The sequence below is a fragment of the Miniopterus natalensis genome, chromosome 5, assembly GCF_054644295.1.
Source record: "Miniopterus natalensis isolate mMinNat1 chromosome 5, mMinNat1.hap1, whole genome shotgun sequence".
Taxonomy (NCBI): Eukaryota; Metazoa; Chordata; class Mammalia; order Chiroptera; family Miniopteridae; genus Miniopterus; species Miniopterus natalensis.
In genome coordinates, this window is record NC_142085.1 from 15,285,491 (window position 1) to 15,309,696 (window position 24,206).

The 24,206-nt window shown below is 34.5% G+C and overlaps 1 protein-coding gene across 5 annotated transcripts in view; it reads left to right on the forward strand.

Annotated features, from left to right (window-relative positions):
- Window positions 1-24,206, forward strand: part of UBR2 (ubiquitin protein ligase E3 component n-recognin 2) — a 91,914-nt gene that overhangs the window by 12,241 nt on the left and 55,467 nt on the right. For 3 of the 5 annotated variants that reach the window (XM_016212726.2, XM_016212727.2, XM_016212729.2), the window contains exons 3-11: window positions 5,696-5,774; window positions 7,847-7,960; window positions 12,685-12,815; window positions 14,259-14,397; window positions 15,267-15,329; window positions 19,005-19,125; window positions 21,387-21,494; window positions 22,093-22,181; window positions 23,324-23,422. In XM_016212726.2, coding sequence (XP_016068212.2) covers window positions 5,696-5,774; window positions 7,847-7,960; window positions 12,685-12,815; window positions 14,259-14,397; window positions 15,267-15,329; window positions 19,005-19,125; window positions 21,387-21,494; window positions 22,093-22,181; window positions 23,324-23,422 — 943 coding nt within the window. Of the gene's footprint in view, window positions 1-5,695; window positions 5,775-7,846; window positions 7,961-12,684; window positions 12,816-14,258; window positions 14,398-15,266; window positions 15,330-15,636; window positions 15,723-19,004; window positions 19,126-21,386; window positions 21,495-22,092; window positions 22,182-23,154; window positions 23,254-23,323; window positions 23,423-24,206 lie in introns of those variants that run through there. The other 2 variants (XM_016212734.2, XM_016212730.2) reach the window with 2 other exon arrangements.

Genomic DNA, 24,206 nt, shown 5'->3' on the forward strand with positions numbered 1-24,206 from the left:
CCAGCTCTGCATAGTTGCCCTCCTTTACCCCATTTGGGCTTCATACTCTGCTGGGCCATGGTGGCCTTCCCCCCACTCCTTGTTAGGGCAGATGTAAAATAAGCCTTACTTTAAAATGCATGGTCCTTAATTCAAATCCTGGCCTTTCTGTTATCTCAGCTAGATGTCTATCTTGACCCAAATTCCAAAGTCCTTTTGCTAGACTTCAAGTGTCTCTGTGGTTCTCTCAATTCCATAGCAGCCACTCTCCAATAAACTTAGTGTCTTCCCGTGCACGTGCAGCCCAGACCTCAGCTAAGAACCCATTTACTGGTGACCCCCACATGGATTTCTGCCCCCCTCGTGCCCCCCCCCCCCCCCCGATCCTATACACATCCCACCTTTCTGGTGTCCTGACCCTCAGCTATTTCATTTGCCCCAAACTCTGATCTAGTCTCAGCTCAGCAGAACCTTCTGTTCTGCTTAGCTCATTGTGCCACAGGTGAGAATCTACCCCCTCGGTGAAAGGCAGGGCCACCATGGGCTCAGCTCATGAATTTCCCTGCTCTTAGTTATTGCATTCTAGTGCTTCCTGTTCAATGCTGGAAATAGCTGCCTTGTGTGTTCGTCTAATGTTATGGTTGTGTACAGTGGGAGGGTTAGTTCAGTACCAGTCATTCTGTCATAACCAGATGTGGAAGTCCCACAATTTATTTTAACAGTGAAAGTTGTTTTAGTTTGTTGAGCACCCTCTAGGTGCCAAATTTAATGCTAAGCGCTTTATATATAATCACATCTAATCCTTCTATAAACTTTTTAGGAAATGGGCACAGAATAGTTTAAGGGACTTACCTGCAGTCATAAAAAATTGAAACCAGGGTTCTCTGACTCTAAAGTCAGTGTGGTGGGGTTTTTTATTTTCATTTTACCTTTTTTTTGATTCTCAAATACTGGTCTCAAGAATTTTTCACTTATTCTCAGTAAAATGAGGGAAAAACTGGGGGAAATGTACTAAGTTTTTCTTGTAGTTAACTTTGTTTAGTTCCTAAGTTCTGAGAGATATTATTTATTATTAAAATATTAGTAGATAAAATAAAGGCAATGAATTAGGTAGTTTTATTTTGTTTTTTAATGTTCTTACAAAAAAAATTGGCAATCCCTTCTTTGGTCATTCTCCTGGTCCCTAAAACTCCGAAATATGGGAACTACTACACAGTGGCACTCTTGACTCCTAACCAGAAAATTAATTTGCATTGCAGTACTATTTTCTATACCATGAAGTACATGTAAAGAATATTAAATAAAAATCATAATTAGGCTGGAGAAAGAGCTTTTGGTGACATAATTATAGACTTGGCCTGAACCCCTTTCTCCCTCATCTCTCACTAGTCTACTCTCTAAGCTATTGTTTCCTAATTGCATATGTTGTGTGTATGTTTGGCATGTGTAATAGTGCCTCATAAGCATTAGGTGCTCAGCAAATATTTGTTGAGCAAATATCTGTTATATTGTTCAAAATACAGAGTTTTAAAGATGTTATTTTGCTCTTCCTACTTCAGTTAAATTGCTTTCGCATTCCTGTTCCACATTTTCATTGTGGTTAGTGGCAATATCATATTTATTGTAAATCAGCTACTTTCTAGGATTTACTCATGTTTATATACAGGAAAATTTTCCATTCTACATATGTAAGATTTTTTAAACCAAATACTTTGCCGTCAGATAAGATACTAAGAGTAATATCAGAGAGGCAGAGATGGTTTTGTTCCTATTCTTTCTGGAAATAAAAAGCTCTCCTATGTAAGAACCACTTGATTCCAGTAAGAAGAGTTGTTTACTCAGTTTCTTTTTTAAAAACTTGAAGACTTGATCTCTTTTTTAGCAGAGTTCTATTTTAAGACTGTTTCTTCTTTTAAGATCGTTCATTTTACTGCTGTGTTTCCATAGTATGGACAGGCCATAATTTATTTGATTGTCCTATTAATCAAGTCAGAAATGAAGAATTTCTAGGTGTTTCCCCCCCCCCCCCCCCCCATAGCAAGTTGTGCTGCAAAGAGCACTCTGTACATACAGGTGTGGGCAAAAGTAGGTTTACAGTTGTATTACAAGTAATACAATAATAAATAAATAATAATACAAGAATAAACTTGCACGTACTCACAACTGTAAACCTACTTTTGCCAACTCCTGTATTTGTACACCTTTCAGTATTTTTCAAGGTAAATACCTAGAAATAGAATTTCAGTGCTATGTGTTGTCACTGTGGCCTTCAGTATATTAGAAATTTCCCTTATTAACCCTACTGTCTCTGACCTGGGAAAACGAAAGTAAGTTGGTAGGTGATGTCTCCTAGATAATCTAGTTTGAATTACTGTGGTTGTCTAAAATGAGTTTTATATTCTTTGGAGATTTGTGATCATTTTTTTTTATTCTGCACCAGGTTAGTTCAGAATCGAACATAGAAATACATGGGGTACAATGTCAACTTTACATGTATGCCTTTGTCTAGATGTTAGGAAATAGTAGAACTACAAGTAGATTATTATGGGGTAATCCTTTCAAGTAAGGAAACTCAGATTTATAGTACCAAAATTTCCCTATTGGTACCCTATCTGTGTTGTTTTTGTTGTTGTTTTAGGGAAAATTTATGTATTTCGAAAGGTACAAATTTTAATTTTACATTTTTAACAGTAGTTAACTCTTGTAACTCACCTTCTATCAAGATATAGAACATTTCCAACTGACTAGAAATTTCCTTGTTAACAGGTTCAGTCCTTACATAACCACTGTTCTTAGATATTTCCCCTTAGATTAGTTTTGTCTGTTCTAGAATTTCATAAAAATGAAATCATATTCTTTTGTGCCTGGCTTCTTTTACTCAGCATAATGTCTATCAGATTTATCCATGATGTTATGATTATTAGAAATCTGTTCCATTTTAAATTAATGAGTAATAGACCATTGTATGAATGTACTGTAATTGCCCATAATTCATTGTCCTGTTGATAAATATATGGATTGTTTCCAATTTGAGGCTATCATGAATAAAGCTTCTATGACCTTTTGTTTGAACAACTCATTTTCTTTTTTTAGTGGAAATTTTTTAAATTTAAAGGAAACAAAAAACTGTAATTTATTACACAAATTATATTAGCTTGTGCCAACGTTTTAAATGCAACATATTAAAGTTTTAGGCATTATTATTCTGTACTTAATCATACTTCTATGTATTTGATACACCAAATAACATAAATCTTACACTATTAAATATCTTCAGCTTTTTATGACACATTTTAGGAATATGAAGACACTGTTAAAGGATAGGTCTTTCTAGATTCTCATACAGTGGACACTATTAGCTGATACATTAGTAGCTGGCTATGAGCATTTGTAAACAAGTCTTTTTGTGAACATGTTTAATTTTTCATGGATTAATCCCTATGAGTTGAATTGCCCAAAGGGAAGGCATATGATGAACTTAATAAGAAACTGCCAAAACTTCTTCCAAAATGTTTTTTGTTTCCACCATGTTTCATACACCAGTGATGTATGAAAGTTCCACTTGCTCCATATCCTCACCAACAGCTGATGTCGTCATTCTTTTCCATTTTTGCCATTCTATGTAGTGGTATCTCATGGTTTTAATTTTTTTTTCCTCACCTGAGGACATACTTTTTTAAAAATTGATTTTTGAGAGAGAGAGAAACGAGGGATTGAGAGAGAAATATCAATGTGATATTGTTTTAAGATTGATCAGTGGGTTTATATATTTGGCAGATGCAACCATTAATTGATGTTTTAGTAGTCACTGTTGCTTGTTGCCTAGATCAGCCATTTTCAACACATGTGCCGCAAGAATTTTTAAAATATGCAATACCTGACTGTTTAGTCAGGGTCACTGACTCCTTTTCCCTTATATTTTCAAATTTAAAAAAATGACAACAGCCAGCACAACAATATCCATCCACTGTGAATGAATCAAAATTACACCTATTTTTTGTCAGATCAGCAAAAAATATAATTTTTGGTGTGCCACAGAATTTTAGTAGTTAGCTTATGTGTGCAACAAGATGAAAAAGGTTGAATATATCGCTGGTCTAGATCATTCTTTTATTAGGAGGTGGCAAAATGGTGATATTCTAATTTATTTTATCTTTTCTTTATTAGCTTGTTAGTTTATTATTATTAAAAGAAACATAGTCCCTCACCAATCCTTTGATTACCCTGAGCTACAATTTATATACGAAAGGCAAAGTAAACGCTGGTTTTTTTCTAGAAGAGCAATTTCTTAGTAAACCTATAGTGAACATAGTACTTAATGGAGAACCTTATAGGTATGTTTAATATCTAAAACAAGACAAGGACGCCTACTATTATTGCTACTTTTTAGCCTATTACTGGAGGTCTTTGTCAACAGTATAGGGAGAAAAAATCAAAGGTGTAAATGTTGTAAAGAAAGAGATAGAGCCCTGGCCTCTGTGACTCGGTTGGTTGGGTATCGTCCCATGCACCAAGCAGTTGTCGGTTCAATTCCTGGTGAAGGTGCATGCCCAGGTTGCGGGCTGGATCCCCAGTAGGGGGCGTACATAGGCAGCCAATCGATGTTTCACGTTCACATCGATGTTTCTCTCTCTCTCCCACTCTCTTTAAAAGTCAATAAAAAAAATCTTTAAAAAAAAAAGAAATGTCATTTTGTACAGACTGTATACTCATTTACCTTGAATACAAAGGACTCATGAAAAAAACTTTAGCCCTGGCCAGGTGGCTCTGTTGGTTGGGGCATCATCCTATACACCAGAAGGCTGTGGTTTCGATTCCTTGTCAGGGCACATACCTGGGTTGTGGGTTCAATTGCCAGTCAGGATGTTTCTCTCTTTTCTCTCTCCTTCCCTTCCCCTCTCTCTAAAAGTTAAAAAGTAATAAAAGTAAATAAAAATTTTTTAAAAACATATCCTTGGGTGAGAATTAAAAAGAAACAAACTTTAGAACTTTAATGAAAGACATAAGAAATAATCATGGACATGATAATTTACTCTTATGAGAATGTTATTACTCCTGAAGTTTATCAATAAATTCCAAGTAATCTGTCATAATTTTAGTGATATATTTTTTGAGGAACTCTATAAACTTAACCTGAATGATGTGTAGAAGGATAAATAAGAGTTTGTGAATGTTAAATAAACCTTAAAAGGGGGGAATGAAAGGGAGTTTTCTGTCCTAAATGTTAAGGCATACTGCAAAGCCTTAGAAATACAGAGTGGCATGGTATAAGAACAAATAGATCACTCAAACATATTATAGAGCCTAGAAATAGGCCCTAGGGTATATAGGAACTTTGAAGACCATTAGTTTGAAATACCTGTTTGGAGGAAGGTACTTGAAATCACAAGATATATCTTAAGAATTCGTAAAATTTAAAATCTACTCCATAACATCTCTATGTTTTAATATAAAATATGATTTCCCCGAATCTTTGGGGAATCTACTAATATGTGCCTTTAAAAACTGTTAGTATATATCCAGTGTGAGAAGCAGGTTTTTCAGCTGACTTCATTGATCAAAGATCTGAGGAGATCTTTGGGAATAATATTTCCCTTTTAACACCAAGGCTCTTCATTTTCACTGCTCTTCTAGGATGGAATCCAGTCTGAAATACTATGTTGTGAAATATGCAGTTATTTTATGACACTGATTTTTTCTCTCTCTAATTTTACAGAGACTGTGCAGTTGATCCAACTTGTGTTTTATGCATGGAGTGCTTTTTGGGAAGTATTCACAGAGACCATCGATACAGGGTTAGTAATGTCCAGATAATAACCATACCCAGTATTGAATTTTATACTAGATACCTTTCCTGCTTTCTTTAAATTCCAAGATTTAACACCAAAATGGGGGAGTGGTTTAAGAAATGTGTTATTTAAACACCATTAAACATACGATGGCAATGTAGAAATGAATTATGAATTCAGACTTCCTGAAACACATGGTTTAAGAAAGACAACGTGAATATCAGCTCCTCCATATTGGTTTTCAATTAGTTTGTTTTGCTACTTTTTTATGTTTATTATCTTCAGAACTTTAGGCTTGTGAAGGGGGTTATCAAAAATCAGAGGATAAAGTTGAGAGTCAGAAGTGTGAGAGGGAGGTTCTTAAAGGGGGAATCTGTGAGACAAGGAGTAAGGAAAAGTGACAGGATTATGCATTTAAGAAATGCTCTATTTATTGGTCATCTTCCACAGAAGATTGGTCCTTTCTTAATATTAAAAAAGCATCCCCTAAAGTGTAGAAGAGGGCTCAACTCCAGAACATAAGATGCACCAATTTTTTAATGTTTTCTCTTATAATACAGTCAATAGTTTCCCAAAAATCAGGTATGTTTGCTTTTAAGTCAGGGATACAGACAAAGGCAGATTATTACTAAGCCTGTCTTGGTTCCTCCACTAGAAATTGAAAATGGAGCCATGAACATTCAAAAATTAGGGAACTGTTTTTCACCCTCATCTCAAATAAAATGGTAGAAAGGGAATATTTCAGTCTTATTATTTCAGAAGCTCTGTTGGTTCACGACTTTTCCCCGTTTTTTGTTTTTGTTTTTGTTTTTTACTATATCTTTATTGATTTCAGAGAGAGGAAGGGAGAGGGGGAGAGAGAGATAGAAACATCAATGATGAGAGAGTCATTGACGGGCTGCCTCCTGCACGCCCCCGACTGGGGAATGAGCCCTCAACCCAGGCATGTGCCCTGATCAGAAATTGAACCTCCATCTCCTGGATCCTAGGTCGATGGTCAACTGCTGAGCCACACTGGCTGAGCTTCTCCTGTTTGTTTTTATTCACAGTACCCAGGTATTGATAATAATGAACTAAAAACTGCTACAAAATTGAAATTGTATTTTTGTGTTCTCTTTGTTTTCATAAATCCGCAGGAGAACCCCAATTTCCTTTAAGCTGTTCTACCTATCTTTGGTAATGAGGACAAGCATGAAAACTACAGGGTGGGGTTATCATTTTCCAAATGCTTGCCTGCCCATGTTTCTTGACATATATTTTTGTACCCCTGAGAGTAACTGTCTTTTGTGGGTTTATATTATTTGTGATATATAACACACAGATACTTTCTTTGGGCAGAATATATTAGGGCTGATCTAAAATTTGCACTTAGTAACCATTTTTAAACGCTCAGAATTTTTTAAAAAGCAGAATTTCCAGTCTGCCAATGATTAGGTTTTGTCTTGCCAGATCCCTTGAATCATTTCCATATCTTAAAAGTGTAAGTAATTCTTGAACCCTGCAGGTGGTGAAAAGGTTTTTTATGACCAGGCAGTTTACTTTTGTATTTCCTGAGCTTCCTTTTCAAAGAATGCTATTTAGGGAGTGTGAGAAAAGAAAAATAAGCTATTTTTAGTTTTTGCTGCTTACTTTCTCTAATGCAGATGCAGCACTCTTATTGGACTCTTCTAGGGGACAGCAGCTGTTAGGATTCTTAGTAACTCTTGAGTCTGGTATGTTACGCATAGCACTGTGTAACGGCCACATTACACCAGTTCAGCCAGAGTCCAGCCCCAGAACCTTCATGATTCTCTTAGTTAAGGAACTTAGGTAGGTGGAAATATTTTACCTCTTTAAAATATCTGTAGTTTTCTAGTTCACTACAAAGTAGCTTATTTTATTTTGAAATCGCTTAAATTAGCTTACAGGCTTATTTAAAATAAGCTTTAAAACATTGAGAGGTTTGTCATTTTATTTCATTTCCAAAGAAATTTAAACACTAGCAGTGTTATTTCCTTAGTACTTGCTATTCTTATTTATAATCTGATAGTCCTCAGTAAACACTTATTGACAAGGTGCTTTGCACTTTTTTTTTCAAGATGACAACATCAGGAGGTGGAGGTTTCTGTGACTGTGGTGATGCTGAAGCTTGGAAAGAGGGTCCTTACTGTGAAAAACATGAACTTAATACCTCTGAAATTGAGGAAGAAGAGGTAAAAACATTTCTAAGGTGTTGTGTTTTTTTTGGTATGTGTGTGGTTTTTTAAGGAAATACTGTTTTAACCATGAGTGTAAAATATTTTGGGACATAGGAATAAGGTTATGAGAAACAGATAAACAAAATTGTCCTGTCGCTATTAATAGTAACCAGGTATACTTTAAAAGTTTTTGCATTTTATGGATGCCCTACCATTGCTAGTAGTACAGACTTAAATTCTGAAAATTTAGTTCAATTCTACTTTTTATTTGTGTGAGGTTTTATTTTATTTTAAGCATTTATAAGGTGTGTTTTTTTAAGTTCTCATTTGTTACTGAAGGGATTCTTTTTGCTATTAGTTAACTTAATTGGTTTTTGTCTATTTGTGTTGTGACTAAAACTTCATAAGCCAGATACGTTTCTTTTCTGTAGCCATACCTGGCAGCCAGTTCTAATCATCTGATAAATCAGTGACATTGGATGTGTTATGCAACCAAGTGTAGACACGGTAGCTCAGTACAAATTATACTTACTCCAGCTGTAAATATGTGCTTTAACAAATTGTTGATCCTGCATTATTTTTCTCTAACTGATATTTATAATGATGTATTTATAACTAAATAAGTACTTGAATCTCTGCTGTTGCTTGTGATAATTTGATGTTTGATTCAGGATCCTTATTTCAGATTATATTTTTAAATGAATACATTCCAGGTACTTTTGCCCTATTAGTGGGTATGATACGCATTTGGGGCAAGTGGGCATTAATAATCCTTCCTGGTGTTCATACCTCAAATATTTTAACAGAATAACCAAGACTTTATGGTGTAGGACAGTTTCTTTTAGACTGTGTTCCACTATGTTTTGGACAGATAAAATTTGTGCAGAATTAATCAGTGCTATAGAAAACATATATCTTGTGTTTTATTTGTTTTGTCCAAGTTTTCTAGGATTTGCTACAGAGAGACACCAAGTGGTAAGGCGTTTGGATTTCTTCACTCCTATTAGAGCAACTTCATTTTTATCTCTCATATATTAGATTGGAGTTCTTTTGTGTGTAAAAATACAAACAAGACAAATGAAGATATATTTGAAAAAATAGTTTTGCTTTTAAAAAAACTGAAAACCTGTATAAAATATTAGGACTATGGGAAGAAATATTTGCAAATCATGTATCTTATAAGGGTGTAGTAGCCAAAATATGTACCTTACAACAATAAAAAAGACAACCCAATTAAAAATGGGCAAAGGACTTGAAAGGCATTCCTCTGAAAAAGCTATAGTACAAATGATCAACAGGCACATGAAAACATTCTCAACATCATTAGTCAGTCTTTAAGGAAACGTAAATCAAAACCACAATAAGTTACCCTAGGATGGTTGTAATAAAAAAAAGGAGAAGTTGGTGAGGATGTAGAAAAATTGGAACCCATTGTACACTGCTAGTGGGAATGCAAAATTATTTCAACGCTATGAAAAACAGTTTGGCTATTTCTCAAAATGTTAGGCATAGAATTGCCATATAAGTCTGTAATTTCACTCCTAGGTACATACCCAAAAGAATTGAAAACAAGTATTCAAGTAAGTACGTGAACATGCATGTTTGTAGCAGCATTATTGACCATTGCCAAAAGGTGGAAATAGTCTAAATATCTGTCGATGAATGGATAAACAAATTGTGGTTTATACATACCATGTACTATCACTTAGCCATAAATATGAATTAAATACCAATATCCTAAAATATGAATGAACCTCCATAACATGATGCTAAGTAAAATAAGCCAGCCACAAAGTTCACATATTGTGCAGTTCTATTTATTTGAAATATCCAGAATAGATAATATTATAAAGACAGAACACAAGACTGGTGGTTGCCAGGGGCAGGGAAGGGGAGAATGAATGGGGGAAAACTGCTTAATGGGTAAAGGGTTTTACTTTGAAGCAACAACAGAAATATTTTAGGACTAGATAGAGGTGGTAGTGACACAAATTATGTATATACTAAATACCACCAAATTGTTTGCTTTAAAATGGTTAATTTTATGTTCTGTGACCTTTTTTTAAAATATATTTTTATTGATTTCAGAGTGAGGAAGGGAGAGGGAGAAAGAGATAGAAACATCAATGATGAGAGTCATTGATCGGATGCCTCCTGCACGCCCCCTACTGGGGACCAAGACTGCAACCTGGGCATGTGCCCTGACCGGGAATTGAACCCGGATCTTCTAGAGCATAGGTTGAAGCTCAACCACTGAGTAACACCAGCTGGGCTGTTCTGTGAATTTCATCTCAATAAATTATTTAAAAAAAGAAAAACTTTAGGACTTCTGGTTGTTTTGATGACTCTTCAGTTTCTAGTTTATTTCTAGTTTTATTTCAGTGGTATGAAGAACATCTTTATTCATGCCTTATTTGCATATTAAAAGTTAAAATCTTTATTGTAATACATATTTACATTTTAAAATTCAAACATTATAGAAATGTGTCACATAAAAGATGAAAATTCTCCATAATTTCCACTGCCTTCTGAGATAACCACAGATAACCTTATTAACGGTAAGGTGTGCCTTACATTCTTCTAATTTGAAAAAGAGTACATCAAAGTTGACTCACTGAAAAAGGCTTGCATTCTCTAACAGAAATGTAATCAAAGAACTATAATTATTAGTGATAATTGATATATAACATAGGATAAGTCATTTATTTACCCATTCCAGCTGACTCATCCTGTGATAAGAGCACTTTGAGCAGAAGTTTTTCCTAGCCTTTAGTTTGCCATTGTACATATGAATAGATTTGCACAGCCTAGCATCTTTTCACTGCAAAAATAATTCGTACTCAGTGGCCATTTTTCAAGAAGTTAACATATGCATACAAAGATAGCACAGGAATCTATATTTCTTGGCCTTCCTCAAACTGGGTTAATGTAGCAGCAAAATTACCAGTATTATGTATTTTTAAATTGATGCATACTTCAAATAGGAAACAGCTCTACCAGGCACTGGGATTTTGCAGAACAGAGTTTGGACACTACTGGCTAGCATTCTCAATAATTGGCAGTTGTTTCTGTGCCAGGACCACTACATTCTTGTAAATCCTGTTTATTGTAATTCTTCAATCTTCTAAATGCCTTATATTATGGAACATATTGTAAGAAATAAAGTGACTATATAGTAAGATAATATTTTCAAAGTTCTACTTTCTGTTTTGGTGTAGTGCAAGGTTCATATTGTTACTAATATCCACTCTTTTATGAATCTCCAGGAGGTACCAATTCTAGTTCCTTCTTTGTACAGGTGGTTGCACTATCTTAACAGCTTCTAAAGTCTATAAGAAATAATAGTAAACCTTACTAGTAGGATTAAAAAAAAAAAAATTTTTTTTGGTGAGACATAAAAAGCAACCTGTTGAGAAATAATGCAGGTAAAAAATAAGACTTCAAAATATCTTTTATCATACTTTTTTTTAAAATTGATTTTAGAGAGAGGGAGGGAGGGAGAGAGAGAAATATCGACCCGGGATCCTGCCCCAACCGGAGATCAAACCCAAAACCTAGGCACGTGCCCTGACCCGGAATCAAAAACCCATGATCTTTTGGGGTATGGATGACACTCCAACAGGCTGATGTACATCAGCCGCAAAAGCCAGGGCATGTCTTGCCTTTTTTCCTCTGTCTTACGTGCTTCAAGCCCTAGGTCCATCTCCTTCAGAATCTTTGTCCTTCTTGTCCTCTTTCCTCCCTCCTTTTTATCCCCTTTCTCCGTTTGTTTTGTATCGGCTCCAGTCGGCTTATCTTTGTGTGGCCTTATGAATAGTTACAAGAGTGTGCTGATTCCCAGTGCATGATGCTGGAACATACTGATCTTTTTATTTGAGAAACGAGTATAACAATGTTTAGCCATTAAGCTAAATAATGTGTTTAGATTTAAGATAAAACATTAAGATTAAAAACATTTTGACAACCTTGACTGAACTTAATATATGTTTATGGTAATACTTTTTTACGTTAACCTAGAAATTTAGTAACTTACTGTTAAACCTAAAGTAGGAAGTTCCCGCCCCCCGGTGTGGCTCAGTTGGTTGAGCATGGAGGTTGGCACCAGGAGGTCGGCTGTTTGCTTCCCAGTCACGGCACATGCAGGGGTTGTGGGCTTGAGATGTTTCTCTCCCCCCCCCCCAATAAATAAATAAATAAATATTTTAAATAAAGCAGGAAGTTCCCTGTTATATGCATATACAACCTGTGAGTGATTCTTATAACATCAAAGAGCAGTTTTCTTACCTTGTTGACTTCTTACCTTTATAATCCTAAAAATCAGGCTCTTCTTTATACCTGTAAAACTAAATATTGGTTGTCTGTCCTTAGATAACATTCCTTTGTTTATTCTGGAAATTGGGGGTTAGTAGGATATGAAGCTATAAAGGTGATTTGATGTTAGGTTTTAAAGATCCTGGAATGTCATTCTAAAGTTTTTAGATTTATTTATTAGACATTGGAGTGCCATCAAATACTTTGGTTCAGTTGATTTCAGTAATTGGGATAATATTGAACAGAACTTTCTAGGAAGCTTGATTTGGTAGGATATAATATATAGGATCAAACTGAAGAGAAGCCAAAGTTTAAAATTATCAGTCATCTTTTTACAGTAGTATTTTGAGGGTTGGAGGCAGAATGGGAAAGAGGAGAATTAATGTGCATTTAGTAAGGTTGCGTTTTTCTTGTGTTCTTTTTTTCAGGATCCTCTTGTTCATTTACCAGAAGATGTGATAGCACGAACTTACAACATTTTTGCTATTATGTTTCATTATGCAGTAGAGATATTAACCTGGGAAAAAGAAAGTGAATTACCAGCAGATTTAGAGATAGTGTAAGCACAATCCATTTATTTTTTGCATTTGTATTTGCTCACCCTCAATTTTAACCATTTTGATTCTAATTCCTTATATTGACTTTAATATAGCTAAACTAGAACATAATCTTTTCTTTTGCAATAATTAATTTTCAGCAGAACAATGACCTTGATTTTATACTTTTAAAATATGTGTGATCCACTTAATTGGTAGAGGTTTCTCTCGGTTGATTGGTTGGTTGAGTTGGTTTATAGCCATATTTTAGCAACGTGAAGGCTCTACCACTTATTTCAGTCAAAGGCAATTTTCTCTTCTTTGTATGATAAAACTGGTAAGTTAATTCCACAATTGTTTTTGTTTTGTCTGTCAGGTATGATTAGGAAATGAGCTCTTTGATGTGAGTTTTCTGGTTTGACTAAATGCTCAAACTCAGTTTTAACCATTTTGATTCTAAAATCGTAGAAAATATATTCCATACTTTGAACTTCTTTTAGTGTACATGTAATGTATTTACCGTTTGTACTTAGATTATTGAGGAGGTCACACACTTGCGATTGGAAACTGTATTCTGCCATAGCCCCATTAAGATTAAGGACTAACTTTCCCTTGTGAGTGTGCTTGCCTTAAGCAGTCTTCTCTTTTACTTTTTAATTCTAACCAAGCTTGTTGGAATTGTTTTCATAGTTAAGATTGAGTGAATACAAGTTGGAGTGAGAGTTTAAAGGACATCAGTGGTGGTTCTTTTTTGCTTTCTCAACAGTATTTCAGATTATTAGTTGTGAATTAAATGTTTTTAATAAAATGTTGAAAATGAACCAGTACCTCATGACTTTATCTTCATGTACTTCAAGTTGGGAACCATTGATCTAAGATCCAAATTTAGACCCTAGAGGGTAGAAGAGGTGGTTTTTTTGTTGATTTTTTTGTTCATTTATAGGTTCAGGGCACCAGCATAGAAAAGAATCTAACTTGTTTCTCTTATACTGTTTTACCATCTTAGTAAATGGCATTCTACCTACCCAGAAGTCTGAATCACCCGTATCCATTTAGATTTCAAGTCCAGAGGTTCTCCTTTCAGATTTTGCTGCTCTGTTCATCTCCAGAACTACTACCCTAATCACTATGTGGGGTAGAGGAGAATTGCTCCCTTTTAAGAACTACTGATAGATAGCCAATTCTGACCTCGGGTCTCAGATTACCTCTGGCAGTTCCTCTGTGAACTCCAAGACCTGTTTTACCCTGCTCTAGCATCCTACCTTTGATAAAAGCCAGTTCACATACAATTATATGTCCAGTATCTATCTTCCTCACCAGATATAGTGTCATAGAGCATGGGGACCAGGTGACTTGCTATAGTTAGTACCAAGCACATTCCTTAGAACAAAGTATGCTCTTAATAAACCAGTTTAGAGCAAAAAATATTTAAATAGATAACATATCATTAATATTTTATCCCACAGAGAGAAGAGTGACACCTACTATTGCATGCTGTTTAATGATGAGGTTCATACCTATGAACAAGTTATTTATACTCTTCAGAAAGCTGTTAACTGTACACAAAAAGAAGCCATTGGCTTTGCAACTACAGTAGATCGAGATGTAAGTAATTTTATTATATTGATGTCACATTAAACAATTGAACTTTTACTACAGATAAGTTATCCTAGAATATAGAATTAGAGGTATATATGCCTAGACTATTTTTTCAATTTCACTTGAATATTGGCCCAAATACATATGGGTATAACTATAAACTGTTGTCAGAGAAAGTTTAAGAGAAAATATAGATATGATTGCCCTCATTCTACCCAGTGGTTAGAAATACTCAGTTTTGAAAGTAGAAATTGTAGAAGCCCAAGTACTATTCTGTATCTCTAGAGAGAAACAGTCACAATATTTGCCTCCATGTTCCTAAATAAACCTTCTTTTTAAAGCTGGTTAAGGAAGAAAAAAAAATTCTAGCAGCCTAAAAGAATAAGTGTTGTCTTATTCAATAAAATATACTTATTAATGGATTGAAAATGTTGGGATAACTTTGAAGGAAAATAGTTTCATTTACTTTTCATCAATGAATAGAATAAATATTAAAAATTGATTAGAGTTGCCCTGGCCAGTGTGGCTCAGTTGGTTGGGCATCATCCTGTGCACTGAAAGACTGTCAGTTCAGTTCCCAGTAAGGTACATGCCCATTGCAGGCTCATTCCCCTGTAGGGGACATGCAGGAGGTAGCCGGATGATGTCCGTCCCCCCGTCCCCCCCCCCCCCCCCCGGGCTTCCCCTTCTTTTCTCTCTAAAAATAAATTAAAAACCTAGGAGGGGAAAAAGTACAGTTCAGTTGTGGTGGTGTTGTTTTAAATTGACTTAGAGTTGTTGTATGCTCAAATATGTTTATTTGTTTACTGGTTCAAAAGTTATTAATACCTGATAAAATATTTTTACAAGTTAATTTTAAATATCTTTGTTTACAGGGACGTAGGTCTGTTCGATATGGAGACTTCCCATATTGTGAGCAAGCAAAATCTGTAATTGTGGTAAGTAATTTTAAAACATGTCTACACAATTATTTTTTTATTAGTTTAAAACTAGTTTCATATTTTGGCATTTATGAAAACATTTTTCTGCTTCTATGAATGTAAAGCCAACATTAACCCAAAATCGTGTTTGAAGATATGTTTTTATGAGCATTGCATTATTGCTTTATCTAGTTTTTTAAAGCTGTGTAAGATTAATATAGAAAATGAATGTTTAGATGACATATATATTTTCTGCCTTCTTATTTCTTCATCAGAGACATCTCTAGAAAGTCTTTTGCTTTTGTCTTGTTTTGTTTTTGATAGGGTTTCACGTTACTTTTTAAGAATTAAACGCCTTTAGCACCAAGATTAGAATTCAAGGGAAGTTGTTTCTTGGTACCTTATAGCAAGGTATGCTGCATATCTTAATAGCATTTATTACACGTATTATTTCTCTTAAAGAAAACCTCCCCACATTTAAATGTATTTTTAAAAGTTAGCATTTATTATTTTCCATGTAACTGCATTTTATGTAAAGGTCCTTTTTAAAAAATAATTATATATATATTGTGAAATGTTTTTAGTAATACAGATAAAAATAGAGATAACACAATGAACACCTGTGTGTCCACATTATATACATTATTTTTTTTATACTTATTTTAAATATATAAAATAGTATATAGTCCCCTATATTATCCCTTAATTCCACTCCCCTTCCCTTTTCCCTGGCGATAACTACTTTCATGTATTCATTTTCTCATTCTTACGCATACCTTTATACTTCATCTATTAAATATAAACATTATATGTATTGATTTGGAGGCCTTTAAACATATAATGACTCATACTGAATGTACTATACTGCAGCTTGCCTTTTCATTTCAGTGTTGTTTCTAGATTTATCTGTGTTGATACATGTATCTGTAAAGTATTCCATTGATGACTATACCATGATTTTTCCATTCTCCTGTTGATGGAAAGTTAGGATATTCCCAATTTTTTACTATGACTAACAGTCCTACTGTGGACATTATTTTGTCCCCTTGTTGCAAAGATGCAAGTTTCTCTAGGGTTTATACCAAAAATGGAATTTCTAAGTTGTTAGGATATGAGTATTTTAATGTTTATTTCATTTTTCTAAGCCTCCAAAATGGTAATACCAGTATACATTCTCACCATCAGTATATGAGTTCTTATTTTTGCACAGTTTTTCAAAACTATAAATTGTTAAGTTTTTAATTTTTGCCGATCTGATGCGTGCGAATGTCATCTTGTAAGTTAAATTAGCATTGCCTTCATTACAAAGTTCCTTATTTCATATCTATTGTATTGATAATTTAAGTTTTCTGTGAATTTCCTATTGGCACCCTTTACCCATGTTTTTCTGTTGGGTTATTTGTCTTTGATTTAAACTTATTTGTAGGGTAGTCTGAATTTTCATCTTTTGTTGTAAATATCTTTTCCCAATATATGACTTACTTTAGATTTGTTTCTGGTGCCTCTCATTGAGCAAAAGCTTTACATTTTAATGTAGCAAAAATATATCTCTCTCTGATTTGTACATTCTGTGTCTTATCTAAGAAATTCTTCCTTGATATTTGGACATATGCAATTTAATGATGCATCATAAACTGTGCTGTGATTATGTAAAAGAATAGTCCCATTCTTAGGATCTGTTTCCTGAAGTATTTAGGGATAAGGAGACATGATGCATATAACTTAACCTCAGTGGTTCGGTTCATTTTTTAAAAAGCACATGTGTGTATCTTTCTGTGTGTGGAAAAGGATAATGTTCAAATGATACAGTAATTGGATAAAACATTTACAATAGATGAATCTGGGTAAAGGAAAGGGTATTTTTTTTTCCTTTTCATTGTTGCTTTATAACTTATATGTTCAGTAATGTTGAAATTTTTCCTTTTGTTTTATTTAAATCCTCACCCAAGGATATGTTTATTGATTTTAGAGAGGGGGGGAGGGGGGGGAGAGAGAGAGAGAGAGAGAGAGAGACAATCGGCTGCCTCCTGAACACCCCGACCAGGTACCGAACCCACAACCTAGGTATGTGCCCTAACTAGTAAGCCAACCTGCCACCTTTCAGTGTATGGGATGATGCTCCAACCCACTGAGCCATACTGGCAAGGGCTAAATTTTTTCTTTTGTAAAAAATTAGTGCTTGTAATCTCTGGTGGTGGTTGTATAGATATATTCATAATACAGAATAGAAAGTCCAGAAATAGATACCAGTATGAGGAAAATCTAGAAAACCACAAGTGCATTTTAAGGGAGGAGGAGAGCTTCTTAACCAAGACTAGAACCCAAGGAGTTAGAAAAGAAACACTTTTGACTACATAAAAAAATTGTATAGCAAAATAGTCCATTAACAAAGTCAGTAGACAAATAGCAGATTTAGAAAAATTATTTCTAACTCATAGAGTAGACATTTAATGTTTATGATTAACACAGCACGGATAGACTATCAAGTAGGGAACAAATAATAAATAGAAAAATGGTCAAAAGACATGAAAAAGTAATCACAACAGAGGAAATGCAGGTGGTTGATAAATATGAAACAAGACTCAAACTCACTAGTAATCAGTGAAATGACAGATTTCATACCCATCATAATGGAGAAATTAGAGTGATAAAATATCTTGCTGGCAGAGATGCAGAGAACAGGAATACTTGTATAAAAATAAATTGCTCCAGCCCTGGCCAGCTGCTCAGTTGTTAGAGTGTTGGCCCCAGGAGTGAAGGGTCACAGGTTCGATTCCCCATCAAGGGCACATACCTCCGTTGCAGGTTCCAAACCCACCCGGTCGGGGCTCATGCAGGAGACAACCAATCGATGTTTCTCTTTCACATCTGTATCTCTCTCTCCCCCTCCTTCTCTACCCCTCCCTCCCTCTTTTTCTTCCTCCCTCCCTTCCACTCTCTCTAAAAAAATAAATGGAAAAAAATATCCTTGGATGAGGAGTCAAAAATAAATAAATAGCTATAGCATTTTTGGAAAACAGTGTGGTAGTAGCCTTTAAAATTTTACTTCTAGTAATTTATCCCATAGAAATATAAGCACCAGTAAGTGTGTGTACAAAGATGTTTAGTACTGCTTTTTTTGTAGTCATGGGAGACTGAAAACACACAGAATATGAATGCCCTTCTCTAGAGGATGTTTCAATAAATCCATACCACAGAATATTGAGTCATTAACCAAAAATATCGGTTAACACAAAGATTCACAAGAGTATATGTAGTATCCCATTTTTGTAAATCAAAAATCTTTTTTAATGTATACATGTATAATATGTATAAATGGAGAAACTTTGCAAAGGTGTACTGTGTTAATGTGTGGGCTATGGAGATGGGGTTAAATGGGAGGGGAGAAATTATTTGTTGTTAAACAAAAAGGAAGGGGAGGAGTATGTTAAATGAAAAGTTTTAATGGACTAAATAGTCATTTCTACAAAGAAGATAGACAAATTGTCAATAAGCACATGAAAACATGCTCAGCATTACTAATCGTTAGGGAAATGCAAATAAAAACCACAATGAAATACCACTTCATACCCATTAGGATAGTTATTATAAACAAAATAATAACAGATTGTAGTTAATATGAAAGAAAAATATTAGCTTTTTTCTATAAAATAGCCATTTTAAGTTTTTTTCATCCTGCCATTTCTTTTTAAGAGAAATACCAGTAGACAGACAAAGCCACTTAAAGTTCAAGTTATGCATTCATCTATTGTCGCGCATCAGAATTTTGGTTTGAAACTTTTGTCTTGGCTGGGAAGCATTATTGGATATTCAGGTAGGTTCATAAAAGCTGGTGCTACTTAGCTTAAAAATCAGCTCATATGCCCTCATAAAACTGTTTTGGAAAAAATATCAAGTGGAATAATTCTTTGCTTTAATTTCACATTTTAAAATGCTGTCTCAGAATATCTGTTTGCACAGAAAAACCTTTGTTTCCCAAATTTCTATCCACAGGATTTTATTTTTTTTAACCTTTTGTCCACTTAAAAAAAAAAAAAAGTTTTTATTGATTTCAGAGAGAGGAAGGGAGAGGGAGAGAGGGATAGAAACGTCAATGATGAGAGAATCATTGATTAGCTGCCTCCTGCATGCCCCCTACTGGGGGTCGAAGTGAAAATCCAGGCATGTGCCCTGACCAGGAATGGAACCATGACCTTCCTAGTTCATGGGTTGATGCTCAACCACTGAGCCACACTCTGGGCCACAGGATTTTTTTATATGCATACAAAGGGTTTTGTGTTCAAATAAATGCATGATACATTGTGTTTTAACAGTTGGTAAATGACTTTGATATGCTAATGAAATCTAAATCTCACAACTTTATAAAGAACCTTTTGGTACTCTTTCACTTAGCAAGCTGGAAAATGCTACTGTAAATAAAACCTAAATGGTTAGCAATTTAAAGGATGAACGCTAATAATATCTTTGTTTTGATTCCTGCAACTTTTGGTTTCCAGAATTTGCAACTCTGAAAATTTGCAAATTTGAACTTACTTAGATGTTTTTCCACAGTATACAACTTAGATAATCTTTTTAAAATAATGGTTACAGAATTAGAACCAAAAATACAAGTTTGGTGTATAGCATTAAAGAGTAAAACAGGAATAGATGGAAGCTATCTGTCATACTGGTCTTCAGGCAAGAGATGTGGTTTGGATGAGTGACAGTCTAATGTTTACTATAAAGAAAATTTCTGAAATGTGTATTGTAATGCTGTTTGAAAGACCATTGCCACACTGTGGCCTGACAGATTAAAAGAAGGTATGGATATTTAAGAGAACATGTTTGCTTGCCTTATAAATATCTTTCCAATTATTTTTCTTACCTTCTTTTTTTTTTAATCCTCATTTGACGATATATTCATCAATTTTAGGGGAGAGAGAGAGAAAGAAACATCCATGTGAGAGAGAAGCATCAATCAGTTGCCTCCTATACGTGCTCTGACCGGAAATTGAACCTGCAACCTTTTGGTGCACCACAGATGGCACTCCATGCAACTGAGCCACCCTGCCAGGGTTTTTATCCTCATTTTTTGAGTTTTTATGCTTTTCATTGGATGCTTGTATGCCAATACGTGCGATAATAAAAATTATTATTTTTTTAATTATTGTGCATGCTTGTAGAATTCTGAAAACAGTGATTTTAATTATAAAGCATGAAACAAAAAGGTATTAAAGTTTTGGTTATGTTAATGCTTATATCAATATTTGAGCAAGTTTTTTGTGTTTTTTTTTAGTTTTGTATTTAGAGGATATAGGAATTTGTTTTCCAGGGCCTCTCACATAGTAGGTCCATATGAATAGATACACAGTGAATTTTTGTTTAATGATAAAGAACATTTTGCATGGCATTGATAAAAAGAACTGATATATATTACAGCGTTGAGGTCATGCCTTCTTTTAAATGGTAGCATAATTTTATATTATACAGTTTAGCTATAATGTGATTTAATTAGCATTGGTGTTAGAAGAACTATGTTTATTTAAGTGAGCTTTTTTTGTATTCTTTGCCCTTTTTTTAAAGAAAAAATTTATTCATTTATTTATTTAATGTCTTTATTGATTTCAGAGAGAGGAAGGGAGAAGGAGAGAGAGAGATAGAAACATCAGTGATGAGAGAGTCGTCATTGATTGGCTGCCTCTTGCATGCCCCTGACGGGATCGAGCCCCCAACCAGAGCACATGCCCTGACCGGGAATCGAGCCGCTGTCTCCTGGATCCTAGTTGATGCTCAACTGCTGAGCCACGCCTTACCAGGCTGTGCTTTACTCTTTAAATTCTTTACAGCACAAGAGGTCATTGCCTTTCTGATAGATATATATTTTGATGTTCTGGCATGAGAGTTTGTGTATAATGCAAGATTTGCAATTTTCTCCTTTTTATGAAAATGTTAATAAAATAGTTAATGTTTAGTTTTCTAAATAAATTTGAAATTTAGTAAAACTCCATAGATTCATTTCAACATTTGTACTAAAATTTCATTTTATTTTAATATTGGAAGTTACTGTTTCATGACTACTTTTCTTCCTGTTTTAAGATGGTCTTCGCCGAATTTTATGTCAAGTTGGTTTACAAGAAGGGCCAGATGGTGAAAACTCTTCTCTCGTGGATAGATTGATGCTTAATGATTCCAAATTGTGGAAAGGTAAGTCTCTTAAATACTAAAAGGTACAAGGGAACCTATATAGGTAACTGGGATGTTAAAGTTTTCTTTTTCTTTTTTTTCATTTGGGAAGGTAGTTAATAAATATGGTTTTTAGAATTAGCATATGCAATCTTATTCTTTGGGGGAAAACAGATTTTTGGGTCCATGACCCAAATTAAATAACCTTTATTTTTTTTTAGAAACTACATTTAGAAAAACTGGTATTTTTTTAAGAAACGGGTTATAAAAAATATTTTATACTAAGGAACACATGTAGTTTTACTCTTGAAATTTAAAATACAATTGACTGCCCGGCCAGGCATGGCTCAGCGGTTGAGCATCGACCTAGGATCCAAGAGATCGGGATTCGATTTCCTATCAGGGCACATGCCTGGGTTGCAGGCTTGATCCCCAGTCGGAGGCGTGCAACTCATCATTGATGTTTCTATCTCTCTCTCTCCCTCTCTCTGAAATCAATAAAGATATTTAACAACAACAAAAAAAAATTAAAATACAGTTGACCATATAAAAACTTTGGGAATGTAATTTTTGGCTTGTTTTATATATCCTTATCTTACATCTGCTCTCTTTGTAAAAGGTGCTAGGAGTGTGTATCATCAGTTGTTCATGAGCAGTCTACTTATGGATTTGAAATACAAGAAACTGTTTGCCGTTCGATTTGCAAAGGTAAATTGTTTCTCAGATTTGAAGATTAACAAAAAAGTCAGGTTATATTCAGAGTAACTGTTATCCAGGCTTTGTAAAATTAGCAGCTAATAGTAATATGTCAGTGTGTTGATTTCAAATTCTAAGAAACTTCATAAATAATATTTTTATCTTTTATCAATAGAATAAAATTCATTGATTCATAAATAATATTTTTATCTTTTATCAATAGAATAAAATTCATTGAGGCTTTTCTTGTTTATCATCTGCCATGATAATATGAATGTTTGTCTATACAGTGTGTATGATATGAAATGATAAATGAAGAATTTAAACCTGTCCCATTGTGAATTATGGTATTATTTCTATTAAAATTTATACAAGAAAGACATTATCTTAGTTGAAACGATATGTATATTAAGAATCACGAACTCTAGATTGTTGATATTGTTGACTTACATTCTTCCCCCTTTTAACAGCATGTGATTAAGCTAACTGGTTTTGCTTGTTTGTTTGTTTGTTTTTACATAAATTAGGAGTCCTTAGCCAAGGAAGCATGTAAGAATCGGTTGGGGTGTTCTTTCAGAATACATGTGTTTGTGTTTTATTCTCAAAGCTGCTGAAGCAGATTGACTGAGAATGGAGCCCAAACACATGTACTTTGAAAGAGCCATCAGGTGATTCAAATGTAATGTGAATCTGATGTAAAGTGCATCCAGAAGTAATAGAAGCCTAGATTTATCAGTGACAGTGCAAAGTCACTGATATTCCGGGATTTTAGTAGCCAGTAGTCCTATTTCAGCTCATAAACTGCCATTTGTGTTTGAACAGATTGTCTAGTGAATCGATATTTATACACACTTTATTTGGTAGAAATCATTCCAGTTATCATTATAGTGTTATCTCACTGACTCCTCCAGCACTGACTTTTCATTATAATCCTTAAACATTTGGTCATTGTGGATTAGAGGTGAATCTCCCCCTTGTTGTTTAGAATTACCAGCAGTTGCAGAGAGATTTTATGGAGGATGATCACGAGCGAGCAGTGTCCGTGACTGCTCTGTCTGTCCAGTTCTTCACCGCACCTACTCTGGTGAGTAGTGCTTGCCTTTTCTTTGTAACTGATAGTTGGCACTCCTTGCCTTTTTTTGCCTTCTTAATAGAACTATGAGCGTTTGCAGAGTGATTATGTGACAGATGACCACGACAGAGAGTTTTCAGTCGCAGACCTCTCGGTTCAGATATTCACAGTTCCTTCACTTGTAAGTACTGAAAGACTAAGAAGAACTTTTTTGTTTTTCATTATCAAAAGTAAAGCCTTGAAGTAATAGAGAACTAAGATCTGTATATTCCTAAATAGAGTAATATTTCATTAATGGGTTATCAGACTTCATACACCTTCAGCCATACTAGAACATATCCTCAAATATGTTCTGGAGGGAAAAGTCAATTTACCTTAATCTTTACTATCTTGTTTTGAATTGATGAGTTAAAATTAAGCTGATTGGTTTAACAAAGTTATTCATTAGAAACATACAGCTTTTAAATATAATCTTACATTTTGAGAAGTGTCTTCCCCCAGTAAGGGAAAGGGGGAGCTAAGACAGTGGAATCATGATGATTAGTTGGTCTTATACTAAGTTTTACTAGTTGCTCCAGAAGGCATCACTGTTTAACTTGTTTAACAAAATTTATTGAGGACTTATTATTTATTGGGCACAGTTCTAGGCTTTGGAAATGTAGTGGTAAGCAAAAACAGATGTGTTCCTTTCCTTCATGGCACTTACAACAGTGGAAAAGACTCACATACATTATTGATTAAAATTATATGGAAACTGAAGAATTTGGCTGTTTTGAGAGAGAATAATAGAGAGATTGACCTTTTTCCACAGTTCAGAGAGGGATTCTCTAAGGATTTTTTTTTTTTTTAATATATCTATTGATTTCAGAGAGGAAGGGAGAGAGAGAGATAGAAACATCAGTGATGAAAGAGCCATTGATTGGCTGCCTCTTGCACACCCCCAACTGGGGATGGAGCCCTCAACC